The 27,338-nt window shown below is 50.2% G+C and overlaps 1 protein-coding gene across 3 annotated transcripts in view; it reads left to right on the top strand.

Moving 5' to 3' along the window:
- The window catches only part of FLT4 (fms related receptor tyrosine kinase 4), a 57,546-nt gene extending 30,208 nt beyond the window's left edge, over window positions 1–27,338 (top strand). Inside the window, exons 4-30 of one of the 3 annotated variants that reach the window (XM_054516462.1) lie at window positions 1,095–1,207; window positions 2,104–2,266; window positions 2,515–2,654; window positions 3,356–3,524; window positions 4,082–4,199; window positions 4,788–4,939; window positions 5,595–5,757; window positions 7,455–7,599; window positions 10,146–10,254; window positions 11,302–11,661; window positions 11,911–12,057; window positions 12,708–12,839; window positions 13,117–13,223; window positions 13,528–13,663; window positions 14,429–14,533; window positions 15,926–16,039; window positions 16,275–16,363; window positions 16,598–16,745; window positions 17,306–17,400; window positions 17,745–17,867; window positions 18,246–18,357; window positions 18,737–18,836; window positions 19,294–19,399; window positions 20,312–20,451; window positions 21,049–21,169; window positions 21,943–22,028; window positions 23,379–27,338. In XM_054516462.1, the coding sequence (XP_054372437.1) occupies window positions 1,095–1,207; window positions 2,104–2,266; window positions 2,515–2,654; window positions 3,356–3,524; window positions 4,082–4,199; window positions 4,788–4,939; window positions 5,595–5,757; window positions 7,455–7,599; window positions 10,146–10,254; window positions 11,302–11,661; window positions 11,911–12,057; window positions 12,708–12,839; window positions 13,117–13,223; window positions 13,528–13,663; window positions 14,429–14,533; window positions 15,926–16,039; window positions 16,275–16,363; window positions 16,598–16,745; window positions 17,306–17,400; window positions 17,745–17,867; window positions 18,246–18,357; window positions 18,737–18,836; window positions 19,294–19,399; window positions 20,312–20,451; window positions 21,049–21,169; window positions 21,943–22,028; window positions 23,379–23,595 (3,710 nt within the window). In that variant the 3' untranslated portion in view covers window positions 23,596–27,338. Of the gene's footprint in view, window positions 1–1,094; window positions 1,208–2,103; window positions 2,267–2,514; window positions 2,655–3,355; window positions 3,525–4,081; window positions 4,200–4,787; window positions 4,940–5,594; window positions 5,758–7,454; window positions 7,600–10,145; window positions 10,255–11,301; window positions 11,662–11,910; window positions 12,058–12,707; window positions 12,840–13,116; window positions 13,224–13,527; window positions 13,664–14,428; window positions 14,534–15,925; window positions 16,040–16,274; window positions 16,364–16,597; window positions 16,746–17,305; window positions 17,401–17,744; window positions 17,868–18,245; window positions 18,358–18,736; window positions 18,837–19,293; window positions 19,400–20,311; window positions 20,452–21,048; window positions 21,170–21,942; window positions 22,029–23,375 lie in introns of all 3 variants that reach the window. The other 2 variants (XM_036391848.2, XM_036391849.2) reach the window with 2 other exon arrangements.

The following is a 27,338-nucleotide window of genomic DNA, read 5'->3' as shown; positions in this document are numbered from 1 at the left end:
CAGGGGGAAAGAATCTCATGTTGGACAAACTGTTGTCCTCGTGCCACACTCCCTTGAAATCAATGGTTTAGCTGAAACACAGGTAAATAAAACTGGGATCCTTTGGTCTGATTCCAGTGTACCAAAAGCTGTAAAATCTCCCCTAGCAGGACTCTGAGGCAGCCCAGTGTCTCCCAGATGCAGACCCATTACCCCCTTTTAAAGCCCCCTTCACCCAGGGGACAATTTCCATGAATAAAGGCAATCATGACCATGTGCTGGATGGACATTTGCAGAGGAGACATGCTGGCAACACCAGCACCGAGGCACTAGGAACCAGTCTCTATTCAGGGAAGCCTGTGAGGCATAAAACCTGTGGAAAAGGGCAGGCAGGAGCGAATAGTACAGAATAAATCATCTGTCACTGAGGCCACCAAGCAGTCTCACAATTCCTTGTGTCTTCCAGTTTTATCCTCATCCCATTTACTCAGCCTGGGTCACTGCTCTGCGCAGAGTTTGGTGTAGCATCCCTGGCCTTGCTAAGTCATTTCATAATGATTATTTCTGGGTGGTTTTGCTCTTCCTGTCAATATTTGTGCTTGCAGCAGTTGGGCGGCAGTGGGGTGGCAGCCCTGGAAAGCTCAGCTCCCGTGTTTATCTGCCGGCCGGGATGGCTGCAGGATGACATCTGCATTCCAGCGCGCCGCGGATCACTTCCTCGCCGGGAAGGTCGCACTGCCAGCCCTGTGCAGGGACACAGCCACCAGCTGGGCAGGCGCCGAGCCCAGGACACGACACACTGCTTTCACAAAGGGTCAGGCTCAGGCAGAGACCTGGAGGGCTCCAGGAAAGGGGAGGTCATTTCCCGCACTGCCCAAATGTCACACAAGTGTCGCTGCGCTGGTGCCGTGTTTGGTGCGGAGGAGCCGGCTGGTTTTGCATTCCCGAGTTCCAGGTGTCTCCTCTGACTGTCACATGTGGCAGAACAGCTCAACACCACTCCCTCTGAAAAGCTTGTGCTGTGTTAAGGAAATTCAGAAAGCCTCCTTTTCTATTGGTGGTTGCCTTTTCCCAGTTTTTTTCTTCTTATTAGTAGTTGTTCTCCTTTTTTACAGATTTTGAACAGCCATTTATCAATAAGCCAGAGACCCTCCTCATCAGCAAGAAGGAGAACACTTGGGTGCCATGTCTCGTGTCCATCCCAGACCTTAACGTCACCCTGACCTCGGTGAGAGCTCGGCTGCTGGGACGCTCTGCACTGAGATGTATTGCATTTGTTCTGCATTTGTAATTGCCTGAGTGGAAGCATGACAGGCACTGCCAGGAAAGGAAAATGCATGGGATACATTTTCCATGGAAAGTACAAGCCACTGGCTTCCTCGTTTTATTTGCTGGTTGTCCAGTTCCCTTGGGCAGATCCCACGGGTTTCCTGCCAACCTTGCTTCTCTTCCCTGGAGCTCTGTGAAACAAAACAAAACTTTGTTTTAAACCCATTTCCCCACAGCATCCCCTGTTTGCCTCATCTCTGTGATCTACACCCCTCTAGGTGGTCGGCATCCCCACAAGGGAGGAGGCTGCAGCCCTGGGGCTCATGACTAAAAACAGCTGTCTTATCAGTTTGCTTTTGCTTTTGCCTTTTTTTCTCCCCCTTTTTTTTTTCTTTTTTTTTTTTTTTTTTTTTTTTTTACAATGCAAATACATCCTTCCAGGATGAGTGTTACTATTGTACAAAGGCCTCCAGGGACACTCTGGGGGCCAGGGGCCTTTCCCTTGCCCGGGAAGGACACTACCCAAGGTCAGCACTCATCCCGGTGGGGCTGATGTTTGGGACATCAGCATCAGTTTCCTTAGCTATCTCTAGAAATTTCCATTCCTGGAAGTCTCTGGCCCACTCTGCAGACGGGGAGGCTCATGGTGCAGGATGCAGCTCCTCGGGGTAGAGGGGAGGCCACGATTCCTAGATGGCAAACCCTCAGGGGGAGAGGGCAGGAGGCCAGCACAGCATGGGGCTGCATCATTTCTTCCCACAAAAGGGATGTGTTAGCCAGCATAAAGCCTGGGAGGGGTGGAGTGGGAATGTTGTTACCCTCTGATTTCAGTTGGCAAAATGTTGACTTTTCCAGCAAAATTTCTTCATCCACCCTGACGGGAAAAGCACTTTCTGGGACAACAAGAAGGGAATGCAGGTACCCACACACTTGATCAGGGACTTATTGTATGTCCACTGTGAGACTGTAATCAACAAGAAGGTCTTCAAATCCAATTTCTTCATCATCCATATAGCAGGTGAATATTTGGGAAGGTTCAGGGGAGCAGTTTGGGTGGTTCTGAAGTCCACCAGTGTGGCTCATGGGATTGTTATGGTCCTCTCTAGCTACACAGACTCTGCATGGTGCTTATATCTCTTCTACTGTGTATTGGACAGAGATACACCCTGCAGCAGGAGGTCATTCCCAAACCTCCTGTAACTGCACAGTCTGAGTCAAAGAGTTAACTAGATCAGAAATCTCTTTTCATTCCCTCTTCTGCATCAGGGAGTGAGCTGTATGACATCCAGCTGTATCCCAAGAAAGCCATGGAGCTGCTAGTGGGAGAGAAGCTGGTCTTGAACTGCACAGTGTGGGCTGAGTTCAACTCTGGCGTCCGCTTCCACTGGACTTACCCTGGCAAACAGGTACCAGCAAGCCAAGCAGCTCCCTGTGCACTGAACTGTTACCCTCTGAGTCACCCCCCCGACCCTTCATTGTTCCTCTTCACATCATTGGCAGGGCTCTGCTTCATACTCCTAACCATGCTGTGCCCTGGACATCTGGGTCAGAGTGTTCTCCCATTTTTTTTTTCTCCTGCAGCAGAAGGCAGACAGAATGAAGACCCCTTTTCCTGGCAGAAAGCTCCCTTCTTGCCATGGTGTTACTGCTCTGGGATTCTTGAGAAAAAATTGGCTTCACTTTCACCAGTGCAAATCCAGAGCAAATTTGATTGGTTTAAAATGAACTATTCTAATCATAGAGCCCTTGTTACCAAGAGCCTTCAAAGTGGTCCCTTCGCCACTGTGTTTTCTCCCCTCTTGTAACCTCTGGCTTTTTTGAATGGTATGACAGGGACAGTCCCTTGAGAACATCACTCAGTTCATGGGGCTCCCAGCCTGGTTCCTGGGCTACAAGAGCTAACTATGCTAAGATCTGAGCCCAGCCTCAGGGAGTCAGTACACAAAACATGTGCCCTTCCACCCCTGAGGATGGCAGTGAGTTGTGCAGAAACCTGTCCAGGTAGAGGCAGGCACTGAGCATCAGGAATCACAGCTGTGAAGGGCCCATCCACACAGCCTCATCCCATTGCTGTCTTTCATCCCCTTCTCTCTGTCATCTCCCACAGACACAGCGAGCAGTGATCGAGTCCGAGCGCCGGTCCCTGCAGACATACACAGAGCTCTCCAGCATCCTGACCCTCCACAATGTCAGCCAGCAGGACCTGGGGAAGTACACATGCACTGCCACCAATGGTGCCCAGATGCTGGAGGAGAGCACTGATGTCATTGTGCACGGTATGGCACTGCCAGTGCCCTGCAGAGCCACAGCCAGAGCCCAGCTGCAGCAGAGCCAACCCCTCACTGCTTGGGCAGAGTTGCTCCTGAACCTCCCTCCACCCTGCTCTAGTGAAACCCAGCCCTCCTCCAGCCCCTCAGCCCTTCTGTGTCCCAGCACCACGCTGGGAGCAGACTCACATTCAGCAAGGTCCCAAAAGGGAGGGAGAGAGATGCCAACACCAAACTGGCCCAAATGCAGTAGAATGGCAGGACACACTTATCTTGCAGCCCTATGGCAAATGCAGTACCTCTGTGGCATGGCTGGCCTGAGGGGCACCAGCTGTAGGTGCACAAGGCACCATCTGCTTTAGGTGGTTGTTTCTTGGCAGCAGAAATTCACAGATACATTCCCAATGGTTCCCATGAGGGAGACAGGAGCTGCCAGGATCTCAGCTGTGCTGTTATGACACCCCTGTGTCCTTGGTCCTTGCTGTTGGGCCCTGTGGAGAGCATCAGAGCTTTGTGACCCCCTTGTCTCTTTGAGTTCTCCTCCATGGTCCCTTTTTTCCTTGCAGAGAAGCCCTTCATCACTGTGGAGTGGAGGAAGGGCCCGGTGATAGAAGCCACTGCAGGAGATGAAGCTGTGAAGCTGCCAGTGAAAGTCGTGGCTTACCCCCCACCAGACTTCCAGTGGTAACTCACCTTTCTTAGCTTGAGCCACCTTCTCCTTTCCTCCTTTCCTCTGTCAAATGGGGAAGCCTAGCCCGGCTTCCTCACTAGGTCCCTCTGTCACCAAGATTGTCACAAATGTCACTTTTTTCCACCCATGGGGGCCATTTCTCCCATGTCCTGGCTCTCAGCTGCACAGCCTGGCTTGGCAGCTCTGCACAGCTGGAGGGGCCAAGTGGAGTTGCCGCAGGAGCTGTCCCTCTTGTCCCTCTGCTGTGGCAATCACAGCTGCCCAGAGAAACAAGGTAGTGGGATGGGTTGTGCACCTCATCATGCTGCACTTCCATCAGAGCTGACTGGAGATGGGAGCTTTGCTCCCACTCACTGCTCAGGCAGAGCTACAACACCCCCAAGCCCATACACATCCATAGCACACAGTGTGCAGACCCATAACCTGGGTCCAGGGAAGGCCCAGGGGTCTCTCCAGAGAGGTCCTCAGTGCTAGCAAGGGGCACCTTGGCTGCACTCTTGTGGGGACCAGCAAACTCTTTGCCCAGCTGCCAGTGGGACACTTCCTCCCCATGGCTGCATTTTCTCTCTGCCTCCCTGCAGGTACAAGGATGGAAAGCTAATTCCCAAGCAATCTCAATCTTCAATGCAGATCAAGGATGTGTCGGAGCAGCATGCTGGGACTTACACGCTGGTTCTGAGGAACAGGCTGGCAGGGCTGGAGAAGCACATCAGCCTCCAATTAATTGTCAATGGTAAGGGGGCCTGGGCTGGAGCTGGGGGGAGAGTGCTGAGCCCATGGTCCCAGCCTTTGGGCTGCTCCAAGACCAAGTCCCCACTGCTGTCCTAAAGCAGTTGGTACCTACATCACCTCTTCCTCCCCCATGGCACAATTTTGTTCCTGGCTCCCTGACTTTGGGCAGGATATGTCATTGCTCAGGGGCCACTTCCCAATTGCAGTTGGAGATGCTGCTGAGGGTGACCCTGCCTGATGTGGATTTGAGAGCAGGGCAGCTGCTTCACAGATAAAGTCTTGATCTGGAGTAGTTCCTCTGGGTGGGAAGTCCCTATGGAGTTTTCCCACAGCAGAAACTGGTCCCAGTCATTCAGGAAACAGATGCCAGCTAAAAAAGTGCTGGAAGGGCCCTGCTGCCTGTAGATGTGTCTCCAGCAGGCTCTGTGGCCCTGTGCTTTGAGCCCTGCAGCATCCAGACAGTTCCACTCACCAGAGAAAGGAGAAACTATGTCCCTTGAATCTGCTTAAGTATGACCTGCTGTGCCTTGCAGGCCTGAGTTGCCCTGAGAGCCAGAGCTGTAGTGCCCAGGCTGTCCATAAACGGGCCTGTGCCAGGCCTGGGGATGCAGTGCCTGAGCCTGCAGCTGCTCACAATGTCACTCTGATCCTTGCAGTTCCTCCACGCATCCATGAGAAGGAAGCCTCTTCCCCAAGTATCTACTCCAAGAGGAGCCCCCAGGCCCTCACCTGCACTGTCTATGGCATCCCAGCACCAGAGGTGATCCAGTGGCAGTGGAGGCCATGGATGCCCTGTCGGATGTTCTCCCGACGCAGCCTGTAAGTGCCATTTCTTACAACAATTGTGTCTTGTTAGGCCACCCTCGTGGTGTTACGGGCTTCTTGTGACCATGGCTGTGCCCCCAACCGTGCCTCACTTTTGCTCTCCCACCCGCAACCCAGCACCTTGTGGGAAGCCAAAGTGGAGACACTTGTTGTCCATGTGGGAGTTTTGCCAGGCTGGCTGGTCCCAGACACCAACAGCTTGCACAGCATCCTCTGCATCCTCAGTCACCTCCTCATCCTCTGTCAGTGGATGTCCATGGCACAGCCACACCTCACAGCACCTGCAATGAAACCACTGATCACTATGCTAATGGGGAAGCTGAGGCAGATTGCAGGAGGAATTATCACAGCCCCTTGGTAAGACCCCAGGACAGCAGCTGGGGCTCACACCATTCCTGCCCTGAGGTCCCCGTGGTTTTTCTGTCCTTTCTCTTCTCCTGGGAAGCAAAAGTGCTCATAGGCTGCTTGTGGGGAAGAATTGCTGAATCCTGGGGCAGTGCCAGATCTCTGCCAGCTGCTGGGATGATTTGCCAGCAGGGCAATAGGCAGGCAGGAAGGGTGCATGCCCACTGCCTGTGCCCTGGAAAGATGAGGCAGCATCCAGCAGGGCTGCAGTGGCATTTTTAATGACAGTCTCACTGGAAGAAGGAAAAGGGATGCTGGGGAGTTGTAGCCAGAGCAGTCAGGGTGGAGGACATCAGGGTGCCTGGAGGAAGCCAGGTCCTGCAGCTCTGTGCAGGCTTTTGCCAAGCCAGGGACACCAGAGTTTTCCATTGCATGCAAGTGCACTGTGGCCCTCTCAGGAAGCAGAGGGGCCCATGAATTATGAGCACTGTCTCCCAAGGCCACCATATTTCTGCCTAGCACAACTCCAGAGGATGCAGGAGGCTTCTTTCTAGCTTCCTGTTGTTTACACAGCTCACCAGTTTATTTGCCCTGCCAAGTGCTCTGCCCTACACTGCCAGCACACACCTTTGCTACAGCTCCTGAGACCTCAGCTCCCCTCTGCTTCCCTGTCACCCAAAGCCTCTCCCTTCTATCCAAACCCACACTTTTGGGCAGACCCTCCCACGTTCCACCCCAACCCACATTTCAAAAGCACCCTGCAGGCTGCAGCATCCCAGGTCCCTGACAGATTTGGCCACTTCTCCCCACCCAGCTGTCTCAGCCTGAAAAGGTACCATCATTCTCCTGTGCCACAACAGCAGCACCTCTTCCTGGGGACGTCTCCCTCCTGGCTTTTGTTGAATCAGGGGCAGCGGGAGCACCCTTGGGTGTTGCCCCATCTGCTCTCCAGGCCAGCACCAGCCAGTGACAGCCCTGACTCTCAGTCCCAGCAGGGCTTTAAGGCCTTGGTGCTGAGCAAAATGACATCAAGAGTTGCCCATGGCACACATGAATCAACTTCACCCCTGCCTTTCTCTACCCTTAGCAAGGAAAGATGAAGCCCCAGGCCTGCAGGTGAAGACTTTGCTCGGAACACCTACAATTTTCACACCTACAATTTGTGCTTCACTGGTAGTTGTAAGGCACCCTTATAAAGCACATCAGAATTGTGTAACTGAAAGACCCTAAAATTTGGTGGAGTTATAGGATGGGGCCATCAGTTCTTTGACACAAAGCTGCTTTTGCTGTATTTTTCCCAGCTAACCTTCTCTCTGTCTCTCTCCTCTTTCCCCTTGCTGGATTAGCAACAGCAGGCACCGGGCAGCAAGGCGCCACCAGAGGGACCGGATGCCCGAGTGCAAGGACTGGAAAGATGTGTCACAGCAGGACGCCGTGAACCCCATCGAGAGCATTGACACCTGGGTGGAGTTCGTGGAGGGGCGGAACAAGGTGAGGCTGCATTCCAAACCCATCCTGGGACAGGCAGCTGGAGGTGGCCACGGGACTCCTTTGCAATCAGCCAGGAAAAGTGGCCTGGAAAGGGGCCTGGCAGAGACAGATTTGGGGAGGGCTTCACACCTCTGCTTCCAAAGTAAACCATCAATGGCAGTTCCCAGCCCTGGGGCTCCACAGTACCAGGCAGCCCCAGGGCGAGGGAGCGCTGACATCTTTGAGAAATTACCCTGAGTCCAGAGAGGCCCCCACTGGGGCTGGCTGCACAGGAGGGATTTCATGGGTTGCTACTGAACACAGGGCATCCAGCTAGGGAAGAGGTGGGACAGCTGCTGTGGGGGCTCCCATGGCCTTTTCTGAGCATTTTGCATGAGCTGTTCTATAAAAACCAAGCCCTACAGAGAATCCTGGTCAAGAGAGCAGGAGTCACAAACTGACCAGGAAATCTCTGGCCTTGGGAAGATGCATGTGTCTGGTGGGGCATTTCAACCAGCTGTCCCCATCCTGGTGGGGTGAGGGTGGTTTGGAGAAGCTGACATCCATCTGCTGCAGCTTTGTGAGTGGGAGCAATGTGTGCTCCACAAAGCCACTTCTCCATCACAGCATTTCCTCTCTGGAAGGAACATCTCTCCCTCACTGCAGTGTGTGACCTGCTTGCTGCCTGCTTCTCTCTGTGTCCCGGGTAGCCATGAGTGTCAGGTCTGTGCCATGACGAGGTTCCTGTCCCCACTGATGTCAGGCACCAGCCGCTCACAGAGGGATGCAGAACAAACAAATGGGCCCCTGCTTCCGAAAGTCACTTCCTGTTTTCCTACACACCTCTAAAGGCACTTCCCGTCCCCTGGCCTGGCCGGGAGTTCATCACTCTGCCAAAAGGGTGGCAAGGGCAGATGATTCTCCCCCAGAGCAGCTGAAGGGAGGTCAAGGGATTGATGTTCCCCAGAGACGCAAGCAGGGGTGTGGGAGCTCTTGGGTAAGAAGCCCCCACTACAGATGTGACACTTTTATTGGTCCTTTCTGATCTTCCCCTATTTGCCTAATTTTCTTCCTTCTATTCCTCAGCTGTGTCCTTCTCATTCCATCTGTTGGGTTGTAACTGTCCTTAGGTTGTGCATCCCCACAGATGTGCAAGAACTTTGGGAGAAAAGAGCTGTTCCATTCACAGTGGGATGCTACATCCTAAAATCTGCTTTCCCTCTCTCTCCTTGTCCTTTCTGCCTGTCTTCTCTCACCATCCTCCTGGTTTTTATTCCATCTGTAAAGGCCAGAATGAGCCACAGGATACGCAGTGCACAGTCATGCACTGCAGGCAGCAGGATGATGTCAGATCAAGAAACCCCAAGTCAAACATAACACTGCAGATTAGAAGGAAAATCCCCAAGAAACAGGAAAGGCAGCACACAAAAGTGCCAGCAATAGGGTCACTCTGGTTGTATGAATAACCCCAAGAAACGGAAAAGGCAATGGACAAAAGTACCAGTAATAAAGTCACTTCAGCTGTGTTGAGTATGCACTGAATGAATGGCTGTTCCTTCTGGTTAACACAACCTCAATACATTGCCCCTCAGAACGGAAATGTTTCCCAAAGTCTATGGGATTATGGGATGTAAAAGCAAAGAAACTTCCCTGTAGGAGCACGTTAATTTTGCATTTTAAACACCATCTCATTAGAGGGATTTTTTAACTTGTTGTTTAAACTGAAGCCTCAAACTGCAAGTCTCCTCTAAGGGGAGTGCTTGTAACACTTTTGGTAGCTCACACATGTGCAGTGTGAGCCAGGAGGAGGAGGAGAGCAGCTTTATTCCCCAGCTGCTTTTCTTGGCTAATTTGGAGGCAGCATCCCCTGGGTCCATGCTCCCAGGATGGCAGCCTGGCTGTTTGCCCAATCTTAGTCATGTCTTGCTGGAGGGAGAGAGGAGGAAGCTTTTAGGACCGTGTCTATGTACACTTGGAGTTCAATGAAAGATGACAGCTCTTTCTGAAGGGATGAGGGCTGGGATATTTTCACAGGTTTGATTTCTCCTTGTGAATAAAAGGAGAGCTTGCAGGTCTGTAAGTACCTGTAAATTCCACTGAACCCTGTGGGATACTAAGTAGTCACTTAACTGCAGAGGGCTCAGGGAATCAAAGCCCTGGTGTTCTTTCCCTTTATTCCCACTGTTATAAATAAAGCTTGGTAGGAGCTTAACCATCCCCTCCGCTCTGTATCCTGTTACTGTCCCCCTTGCTGAGCACTGTCCCCATTGTGACCCCAAGGGCTTAATAAAAAGTTTACTCCCATGGAGAGGCATCTATGCTGACTGGGCTCCGTAAAAAGATGCAGAGATTGGGAATAAAATCATGTTATTATTGGTAGAGCCAACAGATAAAGCTTGAAATGCACAAAGGGCTGTAGGATAAGGGTCTGGTTTTGCATAACCCTTTCCCAGGGTTATGCAACAACAGCTATTGGGGGCTTTGCTACCTGCCAGAGAGCAGCAGTGATTCTACTTCTCTTCCCTGTTCTCTTCCTAACTCTTCCTCATGTTCTCTTCCCCCATCAGACAGTCAGCAAACTGGCCATCCAGGAGGCCAATGTCTCAGCCATGTACAAGTGTATTGCCTCTAATAAAGTGGGTCGAGACGAGCGGCTGATCTACTTCTACGTGACCAGTGAGTACTGTAAAATACTCCCCACCAGCCCAGCTCTCTGCTTGAAATAGGCAGGTTCTGCCATTCACAGTTAGGATCTTCAACAATCCAGCAGGAAAGCAGGGCTAACCCAGAGCTCTGCTGGGTGGCAAAAGCCTGAAGTCCTGGCAGCAAATAGCACAGGCAGAGTTTGGCAGGCAGACCTGGGAATGAGCCAGCACTGCCTGTGCCTGGGTCCTGAAGCAGCCCTGGCAGGTTCTGGGCAGGTCTTGGGCTGGGGACATCCCGCTGGCTCAGGCCCAGGCAGCTCCCTGGGCTAGGAATGTGTCTGGTCCAAGAGCATCCTCTAGTGGCACCGCTCGACCTATCCCAGGCCAGGTCCCGCTGCCTCGGCCCCCGGCAGTGATCCCACGGGATTTTGGTGATGGGAGGGAGCTGAGTTTGTAGGAACTAGAGCCCTGCGGTGTGGACTGGAGTCATGGCCAATAGGGGGCTGCATGAGCCTCCTGCCAGCGGTACCCAGTCCTGTCGGGAGCCTGTCCCTGTCTGCTGAGAAAGGAAGCCCAGCAAGGGCACTGCAAAAGCTTATCCTATGGAATGAGAATTCCATAATAAAATTCCCAGCCCAGAAGGAATAGCCCTTGTGATAGTACCTGTGCTGTCAGGGCCACCAGCTGTTGTGAAGCAAGATGAACATCTTCAGTCACTGCTTCAGGAATGCTGACCAGGCTGCTGTGTCACTGCCTGCACGTGTGAAGGTGGGCATGAGTGCAAACCAGAATGCTGCAGCTGAGCTGGGAGCAGTAACAGCCTAATTGAGACCTCCCTGGCTTGTTTCATTTGTGATCCCATCTTAATTTCCCCCTGGGACTTGAGCGTATCCCCTAGCACTCGCTGGGCTTAAGCTGTGATTGCCAGCAGTTTGCACGTCACAGTTCTGGTCTACAGTGGTTTCCTTTACCCTGAGGACAGGCGGATCTCTGAGAGCTGAGCCCAAGGAGACAATTTCATTGTGTCTGGCAGCTCAGCCATGAAAACTCATTCACATGTTCATTTCCTTCCTGAAAGCCATTCCAGACGGGTTCGAGATCGAGTCCCAGCCCTCGGAAGAGCCCATAGAGGGGCAGGACCTACAGCTGAGCTGCAATGCAGACAACTACACCTATGAGAACCTGCAGTGGTATCGGCTGAACCTCTCCAAGCTCCACGATGAAGAGGGCAACCCCCTCGTGCTGGACTGTAAGAATGTCCACCACTATGCCACCAAGATGCAGGGGGAGCTGCGCTTCCAGCCCGACTCCAACGATGCGACCTTGCTGCTCACCATCCCCAACATCTCCCTGGATGAGGAGGGAGATTATGTGTGTGAGGTGCAGAATAGGAAGACCCGGGAGAAACACTGCCACAAGAAATACATCTCTGTGCAGGGTGAGGGTCCACAGGGCTGGCGGGAGTGACAGAGGAGAGCTGGTGTTCTTGCTGCCATCAGCTTCCCAGGCCATCCCCAGGGGAAGCCACACAAGCAAGCTAAACTCAAGGTGGCAAAGGCAGGGCACCTGGGTTCTCAAGACACCCTTCAGCAGGGGTCAGAGACCCAAAGGCCCCCAGGAACACAGATATTCTTTTGATCAATCAGTTTCCCGTTTTCCCCTCCTCCTCTTTGTGCTGCTCCTCCAGCCCTGGAGATCCCCCGCCTCAAGCAGAACCTGACAGACATTTGGGTGAACGTCAGCGACTCCATAGAGATGCGCTGTAAAGTGGACGGCAACCAGGTTCCTGAAATCAGCTGGTACAAAGACGAGAAACTGGTGGAAGAAGTGTCAGGTACAGTGGGCTGGGGGTGGATCACAGACAGGGCAGTTTGTACAGCAGCTGGAGAGCTGAACACTGCTGGGTTCTGGGACTTGCTGTCCCCAGATAAAGGCACCCGTTCTCTGAATCAGCCAGAGCCTGGTTTTAATCACATTCTGTCCTAATTTGATGCAGTCTCACTGGCCAAGTCTATGCCCTAGGGCCCAGCTCAACACTGTCTGTGCTTGTGCACATTCAGCTTGAGAGCAGGGAGCGAGAAATCATTCATGTTCTTACTCTCAGCCCAGAGCCTGGTGTCTCTAATTATGCAGGGACTGACCCAGATCTCATGGAAGGTACATGCAAAGGATCCAGGTACATTGCAGAGGGAAATGAACAGGTTCTGAGGGTGAAACAGAACTTGACACGCCAGCTGGACTGCCTGGGCACTGTCCCTATTCAGCATGTTCAGTGGGGGATTTGTACCCTCCATACACTGCCTGGGGAGGGGCCCTCCAGGGTTTTTCTGGGGCCATCGAGAGAAGAGTCTCTACCAGCTGGTGTGATGTCATTCTGCCATCTAAAATGAATCAGCCAAAAAATGCTCATGGACTTGAGCCTGAGTCCAGTGTACTAATCTTCCCTCCCTGTCAGTGACCATGACAACCCTCTGTGCCTTACAGGGATCGACCTGGCAGACTTCAACCAGAAGCTGAGCATCCAGAGGGTGAGGGAGGAGGATGCTGGGCTCTACCTGTGCAGCGTCTGCAACGCTAAGGGCTGTGTGAACTCCTCAGCCAGCGTCTCCGTGGAAGGTACCAGCAGCCACAACACCCCTGGGGATGTGAAGGGGTGGAATAGGAGTTATGACCAAGCTCCCATGACTCTTTCCTGTGACAGTAGGAGGCAGTGAAAGCCCCTTGGCCTTGCTGGTGGCATGGTGCTCTCATAGAAGGATCTGTAGTGTAGCATGTTTAGCTCAGGCAAACATGTCTCCAGTCACCCCACATCCTGATGCAGACCATAAGGAATGGCTGAGTTGGAGCATAGAATGGGAATCTCTGAAGCTATGATTGCCTTTCCATCCCACAGGCTCTGATGACAGGACCAATGTAGAGATTGTCATCCTGATTGGCACTGGAGTTATTGCTGTTTTCTTCTGGATCTTACTTATTCTCATCTTCTGCAACATCAAAAGGGTACGTGACTGTCACTGCCCCAGGCAGGGAGGGTGGCATATCAGGGCTTTGGGGCAACACCAGTGCTGTCATGTGGGGCTTCATGACAGCACCTGCTAAAAGGAGGTCATTGAGTGATGCTTCCAGTGCTCTCACTGCCAAGGACAGGATGAGTAAGGGCTGAGGCAAAGGAGGTGATGGGGAATGGCCTTTGCTTGAGGGGGTAGGAGGTCAAGGCAAGCAAAGCATCCAAATCTCATCTGGGAGTCAGCACCCGGGGCAAGGAGGGCACCTCCTCACCCTTGGTGTTGGCTGGTTCCTGCAGCCAGCCCACGCAGACATCAAGACAGGCTACCTGTCCATCATCATGGACCCTGGCGAGGTGCCCTTGGAGGAGCAGTGCGAGTACCTGCCCTATGATTCCAGCAAGTGGGAGTTCCCCCGAGACCGCCTGCGCCTGGGTGAGCCAGACCCCTCCCTCCCCCTGCACTCTGCAGCCAGGCCTTCCCACCAGCCCTGCAAACTCACCCTTCTTAACACACCTCTGTGCATTTAATGCCTTCTCTCTGCCTCCCATCCTCTTCCCCAGGCTGTCCCTGAAGCCCAGCTGTGCCTGGGAAATCTCTTTAGGACTGACTCTAGACAGGTCTGAGCCAACTGTTATCCCAGATAGGTATTGCTGAAAACAGGAGATCCCTGGGCATGGTTTAAAACACATCCCCATATTTTCCAACTGGGAGTCTGGACAGAACAGCCCAGTTTACAGCAGGTACCCCAAGTTCAGGACCAGGATTGCATCCATTATTGTCCTCATGCTGGGACACCTACCTGCAGCCTCTTCCCTTTAAAGGGCAGCAGGCTACCTTTGAGGCACAGAGCAGTGACATTAGTCCTGGCTGCTGTGCTGCAAGGGGTCATTTACCTTTCCCACACACAACAACTTTTGCTCGAGGGCAACAAACAGCCCCTCACTTCTGCATGGCCATTTCCTTCCTCTGCTTTGTCCATGCCAGCTCTGTCTCAGTTCCTCCCATCATCCTTTCTCTTATTCTCACCGACACAGCAAGCAGCCACCTGAAAGGGCACATGTTCCACTCCTTCCTTTTCCTTTATGATGTTTTTTCTTTCTTCTTCCCATGATTTCCTGTTGGGATTTTTGTTTTCCTTCATTCTATTCTGCCTTTTCTGCACCTGCCTTTCTTCACACTTATTCTCCTTGTTCATAGGTAAAGTCCTGGGTCATGGTGCCTTTGGGAAGGTGGTGGAAGCATCTGCATTTGGGATCAATAAAAGTAACAGCTGTGAGACTGTAGCAGTCAAAATGCTGAAAGGTATGTGAACAGTGAAGCAAAACATGCAGTGTGTGTAGACAGCAATTAATGAGGCACCTGCCATTGAACATTCACCCTGCAAATGCCTGTAGTTTAATTAATGGCTTCTTGGCCTCAACACAGTTGATCCTCTTTGGCTCCATTCAGCTGCACTGAGGGGCTGAAGTGGGAGAACTGGCAGCAAGGACTTGGGGGACTCAGCTTTCAAGGAAATTTCACTGTCTTCAGAGACAAAGAATGAAATCTGTCTCAAAGGACTAACAAGAATCCAGAGTCCCTCTTTGGCATGCCACTGAAAGAAGTGTTGGTCCCAAGTGCCTTTTTCCAAATGTGCCTGTATTTTGTGTTTATGGGCCAGATCCAGGGCTGGGTAAAGAAGCAGGTTGCAGCTCTTATCCAACTCTGAGGGCTAAATTGGCTTTGCACCCAAAGCCTGATCTATCTAGAGTGAGATTTTAAACTTCTATAGCCATGCTTTCAAACAGGCATCCAAAACATTATTCTGTAATCTGGCACCAAACAAAATACTGAGGCAGTGTCTGGCCAGAAGTAGCCTGTACATGGAAATCGTGTCATGGTTCATCTGAACGGCATTTGTGTTGTAAGTGTACAGATCATCTGCACAGCAGTGAGGAGCCTGGTGAGCAAGGTTGCTTTACAATTTTTTGAGGCAAGGCTCTCACCTGGCCCATCAGCTGCAGCTCAAGAAGTTGCTTCTGTCTCCCAGGCTAAATTTACAAACTCTCAAGCAAGACAAAATGCACATGGGGAGGCTGAGAAGTATGAAAAAGGCACACAAAACCTGAGAACACACCCTGTGTAAAACAGAGGGTCAAGAACTGATGTGAATTGGACACTTGAGAGAAGATATAGTACAGAGAGATGGCAGGAGCATGACACTGTGTTTGCTATTGAAGAGGAATCATCAAAAGATATCTGAGTTTGAGTTGACACAGCTCCTATCTTCAATTGTGATAAAAAGAATCAGATATCTTTTGTTCCTAATTTTCTTTCAAATTGTTTCATGGCTCGTTATTTCTGTTTGGAGGCCAAAAGGGCAGAGATTCAAATGGGTGCATCCCAATGAAAGTCTCAAGTGATATTTTTCACTGCACAACTATCATAAAGAAAAATTTGTTGGGCACAGATTGTGTTGTTCTTTGTTCAGGGTCCCTGCACTTACAGAGAGCACCCTATGTGTTACAGCAGGGATCCTGGGATCTCCAGACAAGGCTCAACATTTCATGTGGGAACATGCAATAACAAAATGTTCCAAGGCTTTGAGGTCACAGCCTCCTCAGCAAGACTCACATTAACATGCTGCTAGAGAAGGGTGGTGAGGGGGAGTGAAAAGTCTGAGGAGGTGTCATGACATGGTCTGTGTGTTTCCAGAGGGAGCTACTGCAAGCGAGCACAAGGCACTGATGTCAGAGCTGAAGATCCTCATTCACATCGGGAATCACCTCAACGTGGTGAATTTGCTGGGTGCCTGTACCAAACCCAATGGTAAATATCCCAGGGCAGCAGGCTGTGCTGCTCCCAAAAATCAGAGCTTGTCCCCTGTGTCTTTTCACTGTCCACATGTGTGATCACAGGGACCTGGGGGAAGTTATTGGTGTGTTTGTGTGCACTTAGAGGAGATATCACAGCTCAGCAGGGCTGCACATAACACAACTTATGGCAAATTCTGACCAACTCAAGCCCTCACTTCTAGCCTTAACTTTTGGTCTCTTCTCACCAGGTCCACTCATGGTTATTGTTGAGTTCTGCAAGTATGGAAACCTCTCCAACTACCTGCGGACCAAGAGGGAAGGATTCAGTCCTTACAGGGTGAGTAGCTTCCTTTGCCTCTAGGGACCTGTCCCATGTCTAGGGAAGGAAGACATGCAGCCTAATACATGATCAGACAATGTGACAAAGAAAGGCTCTGTCCTTCTTTCTGCAATGGTAGATGCTTCCAGGCCAGAATTACAGTTTAAGAACAGGAAGAGACTGTGCAGCTCATGGGTGCAGGGGTTACAGTGTGCATTCCCTGCTGAGGGTTTTGGTTTGGTCCCTTGCCAGGAGAAGTCTCCCAGGCTGCGTATTCAGGTGCAGTCCATCGTGGAGGCAGTGAGGGCAGACAGGAGGAGCCGCTCTGGGACCAGCGACAGCGCCATCTTCCACCGCTTCCTGCTGCACAAGAGCCGCACTGCACTGCCCATCCAGGAAGGTAACACTCCAGCCTTGGCACCAGCTCCCCACCTGGACCACCCAAAATATGCCAGACTTGGCCAGCTTGGGGAATGGGCAGGGGGTATCAGTGGAGAGTGGGGCCCCAGCCTTGGAACTGATCACTGTCGGATGGCAATTCCCCAAACAGGGCTATTGTGTCATCTGTTGTGTCTTCTGGTGTCAAACCCAGAAGGGAGAATTAAATCCCTTTGGGTATTTTAGCCTGAAGAAAGGAGAACTGAGGGGGATCTTGTTGAGTCCTCCCTAGGACAGAAATAATGAGCTGACCTTCAAAGCCCCTTCCAGTCCTGTTCCCCACAACTCTCTCTCACTGACATGTGCTGGAAGCTGGACTCTCTCCTCACACTTGAGCAGGTTCCTGCTTTGTGCCTTCTGCCACCTAAGCAGAAAATCTTAGAGTGGGGCTGATTACTCCAGTTAGGACTGAGGACTAACTGTGTTTCACTGAGAAACTGGCTGTATCTTGCAGTCCCAGAGAGAGGCAAGGAGGACAACAGACTGCCAATTGTCTAATAATTTTCTGTTACTTCTGAACAGTGGATGACTTGTGGCAAAGTCCCTTGACAATGGAGGACCTCATCTGCTACAGCTTCCAGGTAGCACGTGGCATGGAATTCCTGGCATCTCGAAAGGTGAGTTCAGCCTTTCCTTTACTCACCTGATCTTTTGTGCATGCCTGATGAGAGAGACCTGACTACAGCCACCTTTCAGGTAACACACAGAGAGATTCAGTGATCTGCCTCACAATCATCAAGAAATCTGAGATAGATGTGTGTACAAAAGCTGGGAAATTAGTTCTCTTGCATTTCAACCTCTCCTTAACCAGCCCTTTTTGAAATTTTTATCTTTAGCTTCTTCCCATTTCCACCATTCCCCCACTACAGCTCAGGCTTATGGGGGAAGGGAGGTGCTGGACACCTTCTGATTGTGGCTTCTCTCTCTCTTATTTTGCCCGTTCCTCTTTGTGTTCCCTCAGTGCATCCACAGAGACCTGGCAGCTCGCAATATCCTGCTGTCAGAAAACAACGTGGTAAAGATCTGTGACTTCGGCCTGGCCAGAGACATCTACAAGGACCCTGACTATGTCAGGAAAGGCAGTGTGAGTGCCATTTTCTCAAACCCTTTACAGATTAGGCCCCCTTGATGAAGAGATGAAAAAGCAGGAGTGGAATTACTTGCATGGCTGGGACCAGAAGCCGGTGGACCAATGACACAAGTCCTGTCCTCCTTCACCAGCAGATCTCTGTCTCCTTCCTTCTACCCCTCAGCCTGTCATTAACTTACTCCTCCTTATACTCTTTCAACCCCTTTTCAATGTCTCTGTCCCTCCCTCTGACCAACCAATTCCTCCATGGAGAGAGGAGCAGGGCTATTGGCTCTGATTTATTTTCATCCATTTCATCCCTTTGCTACCAGAAGGACTGTCCTGGGACATGTTCCCAACTGAACATTTGTGCCTTGCCTCTCCCTCCTGCAGGCCCGTCTCCCACTGAAGTGGATGGCTCCAGAAAGCATCTTCGACAAGGTCTACACTACCCAGAGTGATGTCTGGTCTTTTGGGGTCCTCCTCTGGGAAATCTTCTCACTAGGTGAGTCCTAATGAGGGTCTTGTGCTGCTCAGGGAGACACCTCTAGCCACGTAGCAGTTTGTGGGTGAGTCTGTGCAGGACAGACATTCTGAAGTACATCTAAGGACTGATGGGAAGCGACACAATGTAGGCAAAAAAAAAGCGGAGTCCATATCCACCCATGAACAGAGTGATGGGAACACAAGGATGCAGAGGTGGCCTCCAGCTCACTGAGGCAGAGAAGCCTGACTCAGGCAGCACCAAGGATTGGTCTGTGTATGAGTAGGGACCACACCTCTCAGTGTTCTGGGATGAAGGGCAGTCTCAAAAGGGCAGTCTCAAAAGGACTGGTTTCTGATGCCACATTTCATGTTCCCACCCTTCTCTGAACTTTTTTTAGGGGCATCTCCATATCCTGGAGTCCAGATCAATGAGGAGTTCTGCCAGAGGCTCAAAGATGGTACCAGGATGAGAGCCCCAGAGTATGCCACAGCAGAAATGTGAGTCAGAAACCTCAAGGATTCCAGCATTGGTCAGAGCAGAGGCCTCTGTGGGAGGGCAGAAACCTACCAGATCCCAGCATAGAGCAGAACAGGCCCCTCTGTGGGATGCCTGACCTTTAGCCAGGGTAGAGGATGAGCCAACACATCCTTCACTCTAGGCCATTGCCTGGAGAGCAAGGAAATGGGTTCTGATCAGAGCTCTCTAGTGTCCTTGCATGCCCATACTGGGACGGGTCTGTCAGGGTGCACTGAATTAGCTCCTTGTTCCCTGGTATGGTAAGTGCATAACAAACAAACACCCTGCCAGTAATTCTACCTGGCCAGTGTGCTGGGGACCAAGCTTTCCTTCACAGTCCAGGAACTGGCAGTGCCCGTGGGCACCATGTGGGTGGGAGGTGTGGAGTGGGGCAGGAGGGGATTTCTGTGGTGTAAAACCGGCGCCTCTTCTTGGCAGCTACCGTATAATGCTGAGCTGCTGGCACGGTGATCCCAAGGAGAGACCGACTTTCTCCGACCTTGTGGAGATACTGGGGAACCTTCTTCAGGAAAATGTCCAGCAGGTGAAAACCTCTCTCCCTGCTCTGCTCCAGACAGCTCTTTCTTCTATCATCACCAGCTCCCTCACTGTGCCCTCAGCTGACTCCATGGTCAATGCAATACATTTGTGTAGGCCAACAATAACACAGAGAATCTGGGTCAGAGGTCTATTTCCCAGAGCTGTTAGAGAAGTCATTTCTGCAACAGCCTTTTAGCTGCATTCTCATAAAACTCTACTCCTTGCAGGGCAGAAACCCTCTCAGTCGTCATTCTAGTAACTTCCATCCTAATCCCCAGATGATTATTTGAAATTCCTCAGCTGAGTCAAGGCCCTCCCACATGCCTGCATAATGAAAACCAGGACTTGACCAGGGTTTCTGAAACTCTGTCCTCAGATGGAAATGTCAGGGCCATGTGAAGCAAACAACTGTTACATTACAGCAGTCAGTAATACAGATTTCTTTGAATGCATTACTAATCACTTCCATGTGGTAACTCACCAGGGCATTTAACTGTGATGAGCGTGCAGCTCTGATTTTAACTTTTTCTTGATGCTCTCTTTCAGAAAATGATAGCTAAATGCTTGTCTCATCCTGATGTTCCTGACTTTAACCTTTCAGCTGGTTCCCAGCACAGACATGACTAAGCCACAAATGACATTGCCCTGGAGCACAGTATACTCTGTCCATGTAAACTGGAGAATTATGGGATTATTATGGCTGTTGTTCTCCTGCTCACACACACCTCCATGCATCACTCACAGCTACTTAACACAAAGGTCATAGAAATCTTCAGCCAGATATTTTGTCCTAGAGAAATAAAATTTATAAACCAGAAATTTTCCTTCCCAGCTCTTACAGCTTCTGCCTGTGGAGCCTTTTCTTGTGGGAAAGTCTTCCCCTTCTTGTAAGGCCGTTTACTGTTCTTCCTACCAGGAAGGGAAAGATTACATCCCGCTGAACAACTCTCATAGCTCAGAAGATGATGGTTTCTCCCAGGTGCCTTCCTCTGCCCAGCAAAACTCAGATGAAGAGGACTTTGACATGAGGATACGCTGCCACAGCCTAGCAGCAAGGTGAATCCCCTCCAAAAAGGGCAGAGAGAGCCCAGCAGGCAGCGAGCAGCCTGACCTGTAAGGGAGCCTGAGGGATATGGGGAGAACCCAGATGTTCAGAAAATCCTAACTGCTAAGGTGTGATCCAAGAATTTAGGCCATAGCTTCTTGATTATAAAAGCAAAATTACTTTATTTTGCTCATGAGGAAGTGCTGGTTTGTAAGCCTATCACATTCCCTCTTCTCCTCCAGCTATGCTGCCAGAGTATCATGTAAGGAGCTTCATCCTATCTGTTCCTAACTGACCCAAACAATTAGTCCCAGGCCTCTCTCTCTGATGAACTATAATGATGTGATGCCTGGGATCTATATGACATTTTCTGCTTATCCCATGTAGAGAGGTTATTGGGGCCTGATGCAGTCAGTCTAGTCTTCACTGCAGAAGTAGTATGGGGTTAAGAGGTCTAAGGTGGCCCCATGACCCTCCCCAAATCCACCATTTGGGTCATCCTCCTCCCTGCATACTTTGGTTGCACAGTGAGGAGGTTGAGTTCAGGTCCTGTTCATTCAGGACATTGACTCTTGCCTTTACTGAATACTGTGTGCTTCTGTTGGCAGATACTACAACTGTGTCTCGTTCCCTGGTTGTTTGACGGGAGGAAATCAGATCAGGTGTCCATCCAGGATAAAGACATTTGAAGAGTTTCCCATGACACACACAATGTACAAGGCACACCCGGTGAGTAGCATCTGAGGGGATTTGAGTGGGGGTCAGTCTTTTCTGACACCTTTACTGTTAAGACTGTGGAAGGAAGATCACTCCTATCTTATGTCAGTCTGTGTGTCATTCCTGTTTGGTCCACCCAGTCCTATGCACGTTCATTTCTTCATTTGGCACACAGGGGTTTCTCTCCAGCATGGTTCCCACTGCCTGAGTGGGAAACAGGGAGGTTAGATATGCAAACGGGGGGACTATAAAGGACCCCAGAGAAGAGCCTGCTCCTCACCCTCTCAAATCTGCGAACACAGCCTGATTAAGCACACTGAAATCCTGCCAGGACTAGGAAACCCAGAGTGTTTATCTGGAGATCCTGTATCTTGATGCATATGGCAATGTGCAGTAGGGATCCTTCAGGTCTCTCTGAACTGGACCGGTACTGATATATCTCCTCTAGCAGCAGAACTGAAGTCATAGCTTTAGTCTCAGAGGAAAATATCACCTCTCACAGATTTGATGGTAATACATCTTCCAGCCAGGGACCACTCTTTTTTCATTCACCAAAAATGGCACTGAACTAAGCACACAAATCTTACCTTTTTACATGCTGCTTTTAAGAAGGTACCTAAGAAAATCAGATACAGCAAAACTATAGAGCATGCTGGTAAAGTGCTGCTACCCCTTCTTCCCCATCACACATACACAGGATCTCATCTCCTGAATGACTTCTCCTCCCTTCCCACTCTGATCAGTTGACAGGGACATTACTGATAACTCCTGTTGCTTCCTTCCAGGACAATCAGACAGACAGTGGGATGGTTCTGGCATCTGAGGAATTTGAGAGGATAGAAAACCGACACAGAAAAGAAGGTGGATTCAGGTACTCCTTAAGCCTAGCCACTGCTGCCAAAGGCAATGAGACCAGGAGGCAGCTCCTGGTATCTCCCCATAGGCTGCACTGCTTGGAATTTTCAGCTGTGGGCCCTGAGCCAGATAAGTCCATGTACTCCTTAATGAGAGGCAAAACACAGGAAGAACAGACAAGCCTGCTGTTTTCTAGGGTTTAAAAATATAAACTGTGCCCCATCAATGAGAATGTGCCTGTTAAGATAATGAGGCACAGTAGAGTGATGGTGTTAATGAGACTGTTAATGCTTATTGACATTTTCTGGTGAAATGTGTCAGGGCTTGCTCAAGCAGTGGCAGATGGGATGGGCAGGAACTATGTAGCTGCCACCCTCCTCCCTCAGCCCTGACCCACAGGGTACAGGGCCATGATGTGGTGGTGCAAGGATGTGGCAGGCCTTAGGAATTCCCACATGCTGACATGGAATCTGGCAGGTTGAGCTGGCACTCTCAGAGCTGAGGATGTTATGGATGGTTATGTCCTTGACCCAGGCTTTGAAACTGCGTGAGAACCTCTACAGCTCATCTCTGCCAGAGCAGGCTGAGACCTTGTCTCTGTGACAGTGTGTTGAGCAAGCCATGTCACCTCATATGTAGACAAGGCCAGTCCCAAGCCTCTTCCTCACCTCCTCTGCCTCCCAACATCAGATTGGACTGGTCATTGTCTTTTCTCTTAGCCATAGCCCTGTGGCCTGTCTGCTCTTGTATCAAACCATCTCCTGCTTCTTGTCCTTGTCCTCTTTTCCCTAAGGCATGTTCCTGTTGTCTCCTACACCTGGTGTCCTATCTTCTGGAAAACACTACCCTTAAACTTCTTCTTGAGTGTGTCCCTGCCCCTGCTCTTGTGATTTCTTGACAGTCACCTGGTATTGGCAGGCACTGAGATGGGACATAAGACTTCTGCCCACATCTTCGTCATCTTCCTTTGTTTCCTTTCCCCCATCCTGGCAGTTGGTTTGTACCAATTTCTGTTATTCCTGCCAGGTCTAGAAGCAATTAATATAATATAATGTCTCTAGTCTCTCACTACTCATTGGGATCCCAACCCTTCCCTGTATCTAGAAGGTATCACAAAGGTATCTAGGACAGCTGAAGTAAATGTTCCAGGATATGTGTAGATTTGTCACAAAACAAACAGGCTGTGCTTAGATTTGGAGCAAGGCCTGGTTTTGTGCTTTGAAATGGAGGTGCAAGTCCATTCCTGACCCTGTCTCTGCTGCATGCATTAGAAGATGAGATTTTCTGAAGCTGGGATTTCTCTAAGCAGGACAGAGGCTTTCTGGGAGTGCCAAGGTTAATTCTGTGTCTCTCTCCCTCACAGCAGTAAAGGGCCCAGTCGGACCATGGAGCTGGCAGGGGAACAGTCGGACCTGCGGGGCAGATGTCGGCCGTCATACGGGTCCCAAGTCGGAGGCCAGACTTTTTACAACAGTGAATACGGGGAGCTGTCGGAACACTCTGAGGATGGCAGCTGCACCCCGCCTGGAGAGGGGGCCAGTCCCCCCACTCTCCACGCTTCCTTCTTCTCCGAGCAGTACTAATGGCACCAGGCCCTGGAGGCAACTGCAAGGCTCTCCAGGCATGTCATCAGGGTCACTCAGAGCTTCTCCTTCAACCTACACCCAAACCCAACCGGGAACCTACCCCAAACGGACGGGGAACACCGATGTCCTTGGAACCGCAGCGTGAACCGTGCAGCACCTCCAGCTGCAGCTTCCCTGCGCCACAACTGGAGAGAGCACATCACTGATTCCTCATATTTCTTTTATTGCTGCACCTCAGACAGATGCATTCTGCCCGAGAGTGGGTGCCTGTGTTAGCACTATGGCACCTTCTGCCTAACATCCAGTCTCCGCTCAGATCAGCTTCCCATTCAGAAAGCCCATTTCAGGTCAGATATAAATAGATCTGTCTTAGTCTCAAGTTTCTTCCTGGTGTGCAGCCTGAATGTTTTTCCTTGGATTGCTTCCTCCTCCCCTCATCATGATGTCAGCTGCTGAGCTGTGGAGCAGAATCAAAGGGAAGAAATCCCTAGTGGTATTAGCAGCAAGAGCAGGACAATTTAAAGAGATGTACAGAGAGATCCCGAGGGATCTTTGTAAATGTTCATGCATGCTGCTCATCCTGAGTAGGTGTCAGCCTCTCCATCTCCTCTGCGAGCAACACCCACACCCCTCTCATATCTGCTGGGGGGAAACCTGCCAATCTGCCTTATCACTAGGATTATTTTAGCCATCTCAACACAGCTAGCGCTGAGTAGGTCATCAGCAGATGGCTAGAGTGCTCCAGGTGAGATAAACAGCAATTTTTTTGCAGGCTGTGTGCAAAACAGGTTCTTTTATGATCTCTGCTGGGAGCAGGTTACTCACAGGTCTGCTGCTCTTGCCTTCCCCTTCTCCCAGAATGGTTCTGAGATCATTTGTTGCTCGAGTGAGAAATTAAAGCAAAGCTAGGTTAATTTGAGCTGGCTTCTAAACAAAGAGTTTGCTGGGAAGAAAAAGATCAAAAGGGCAGGGAGTGAAATGTTTATTTTCAAGCTGCTGCAAAGCATTTTGGAAACAATGGAAGGAACAGTGCTCCAGCAATAAGGTGCTCTGGGCTGTATTCCCTTATGTGTTGACATCACTGAACACATAGAGCCCAGCACCTTGCCAGGGTTCAAGCCCTGATTCTCCTGGATGGACAGTTTGCACCATGACTTTTCCTGTCTCTCAAGTTCCCTGACTCAAAGGAAGCACTCTCTGCCCAGCGGGCTCCTCTCCAGTTTGTTTTGCAGAGCTTCCAGCTGAGCATACCTGACTCCGGAGGATTAAGAAACAGTTATTTGCTGAGGAAACATCTCCTTACTTTGGTCTTCTATTTCTAAGAGATACCATGTGAATTCAGAGCTCTGGGGAACCTCCACAGCCCCTCTCTGTAGATTTCTGTACTGCTGCCTCACCACTTCCCACCTACTTCTTTCCATCCTGCTCCCAGTCCATGAGCTCAGCCACAGAGCAGGGTAACATCACCGCCTCAGGAGTCTGGGTGAAAAGGCTCATTTGAACAGCTTGTCATCATCTCTTCTCCCATATGCCCATGGCTGGCAGAGCTCTGTGCACCAGGGCATCTCAGCACCAGGGAATTACTGATTGTGGGCCACACCTCTGTCACAGAGCCAAGGGTTTGGACTTGTAAAACTGTGTTTCCTGTCAGATGTACAGCTTTCCCAAACTGTATCTCTTTCCCAGCAGAGGGTTTTACGCGTTTCCCGACGTAAGCCTGTGAGTCCTTATGGATGATGTTGCCAAGTCTTAATTATAGCTCTCCACAGAAGTGTAATGGGGAGATTTATTTAGCACATGGGAAAAGCATGCCTGTCATTCAGGTTCTCTAAGCCTGTGCAGCTTGTTCAGTGTTCCACTCCCTTTTTGTGTCAGAAGGATGACATGGCTGCAATTTCCATGGCAAAAAAGAGACACAAAACCAGACCAGCTTCAGCCAAACTGGCTCAGGATGTGGAATTGGAAACTGCATATTACAATGAATTCCCTGACTTCTACTGGTGTCCCCTGAAGCTGCCAGGAATTTAAGCATCTTTAAGTAATTGTTACGTCTCAGTAAGAATCCTCTGGCAGGAGCTGCTGGAGAGCCAGGACAAGGAAGTAGGACAGCCAACAGGGTGTAGGCCAGATCAAATACTCCTGCCCTCATCTTGCCCTGCTTTTTGAAGTGGTGGTTCCCTTGGCAGAAGGAAGGCTGCCTGTGACTCGTGCTGCTCCTGACTGGCATTGACAGGGGTAGAAGATGACCAGCTGAGCTAAATTCAGGCTGCTCACTGGGTGATGTGCATCCACAGGACCCAGACTCTCTTGTTTCCAGTACTCCATGAAGAGTTCTCTGCCTGGAAACAGCCCCATCTGAGAGAGAGCCTAAGAACAATATAATAGTTAAAAAACAGAATTTCAAAGTGGCTGTTAGTCCCTGTCCATATGTAAGGCATAGGTATGTGCCAGCAAAGCATGACATTTGCTGGGCATGGCAGGATTCCTCAGCAGAAAGGGGACAGAGGCATCTTAGTGCCCAGGCTGGTCATCAGCGTGGACATCCAGCCAGTACAGCTGCACTTTTTCTCTAGGTTTAGCTGTAAATTGCTCACAAATATCCTTGTGGAGAAGGGTTATGTTGTTAAAACCATTGCTAATGATCCCCTGCATCACCCTGGAGAAAGCACTTCTGTGTCATCTGATTTTTGAACATTCAACTCCACAGAAGTTTATTTCCTCTCTCTTGCACCACCTAGATGGGGGGTGGAATCAGATCCTATTGTGTCTGTGTCAACAGACTTGCATGAACAATGCAGCCTGATAGGAGCAAAATCTGGCTCCTCTTCAGACACTCCTGCTGATGAAGAACAACTGAAGTGTGGGATATTGAAGAGCTGTTGAGACAATTGTACTTTTGCTCTCTAAAGGTATACTAAAATTAGATGTGCAAACCTGATAACCCTTCCCATTCTCTTGAATTATTTCTGGCTTTTTATTTTTACAGTCTCCAGATAAGCATGAAGTGAAGCTGGTCTGTTTTGGTTTTAAGATGTGAGAAAGAAGTGTTGTCTCTCTTTCCACAGCAGCAAGGGAGTATTTCAATGTTTAAAACCCAGGTTTTGATATTTGTGCCTGCTCTAGTCAAAATGCACTCTCTGTTTCGTTTTGTTTGGGCTTCTTACTGGAACTCAACATTGAAGCTAAGCTATTTATCATCATCACCTTCCTTTAAAATGGTTGCTTCCACTCTGTGCTCAGTCTCACTTTTCTTTACAAAGTGTTGGTGTTGAGAGGACATTCCTCCCTCCTGAAAACAAAGTGTGGGGTCCCCTACTTGCAAATACATGTGTGTCTCTGAAAAAAAAACTGTGTATCAAGTAACACTACATTTATATTGCAATATTTTAACCTGGTACCTGTTGTTGCTCTAGCAGCATTCAATGTTTCAGTGGGCTGCCTTTGAAGCAAGTAGGCTAAAACAGGGGTTATGTGTGAGTACAAAGCATGGTCTGTGTGTGTGTGAGTGTGCTATGGGTGAGTGTGTGGGTATTTGCACATGAGTTTTCCTACCAGTGAGCGTTATGTGAGTGATTGTAACTCACGTTGAGTCCTGTCTCTGGAAGTTCACGGTTATATATCAAACCAGTTAGAACACTGCTTCCTTTCCTCTTCTCCTATAGTACTTGTTATCCTTTGTCATTAAGAGTTTTGTTGTAATATCTAAATGTGAAAATGAATAAAGTCATAACTGGCAGCTA

This window comes from Molothrus ater, chromosome 15 (assembly GCF_012460135.2).
Source record: "Molothrus ater isolate BHLD 08-10-18 breed brown headed cowbird chromosome 15, BPBGC_Mater_1.1, whole genome shotgun sequence".
Taxonomy (NCBI): Eukaryota; Metazoa; Chordata; class Aves; order Passeriformes; family Icteridae; genus Molothrus; species Molothrus ater.
The sequence above is the reverse complement of the archived record's forward strand: the minus strand, read 5'-3'. Positions and strand labels throughout refer to the sequence as shown.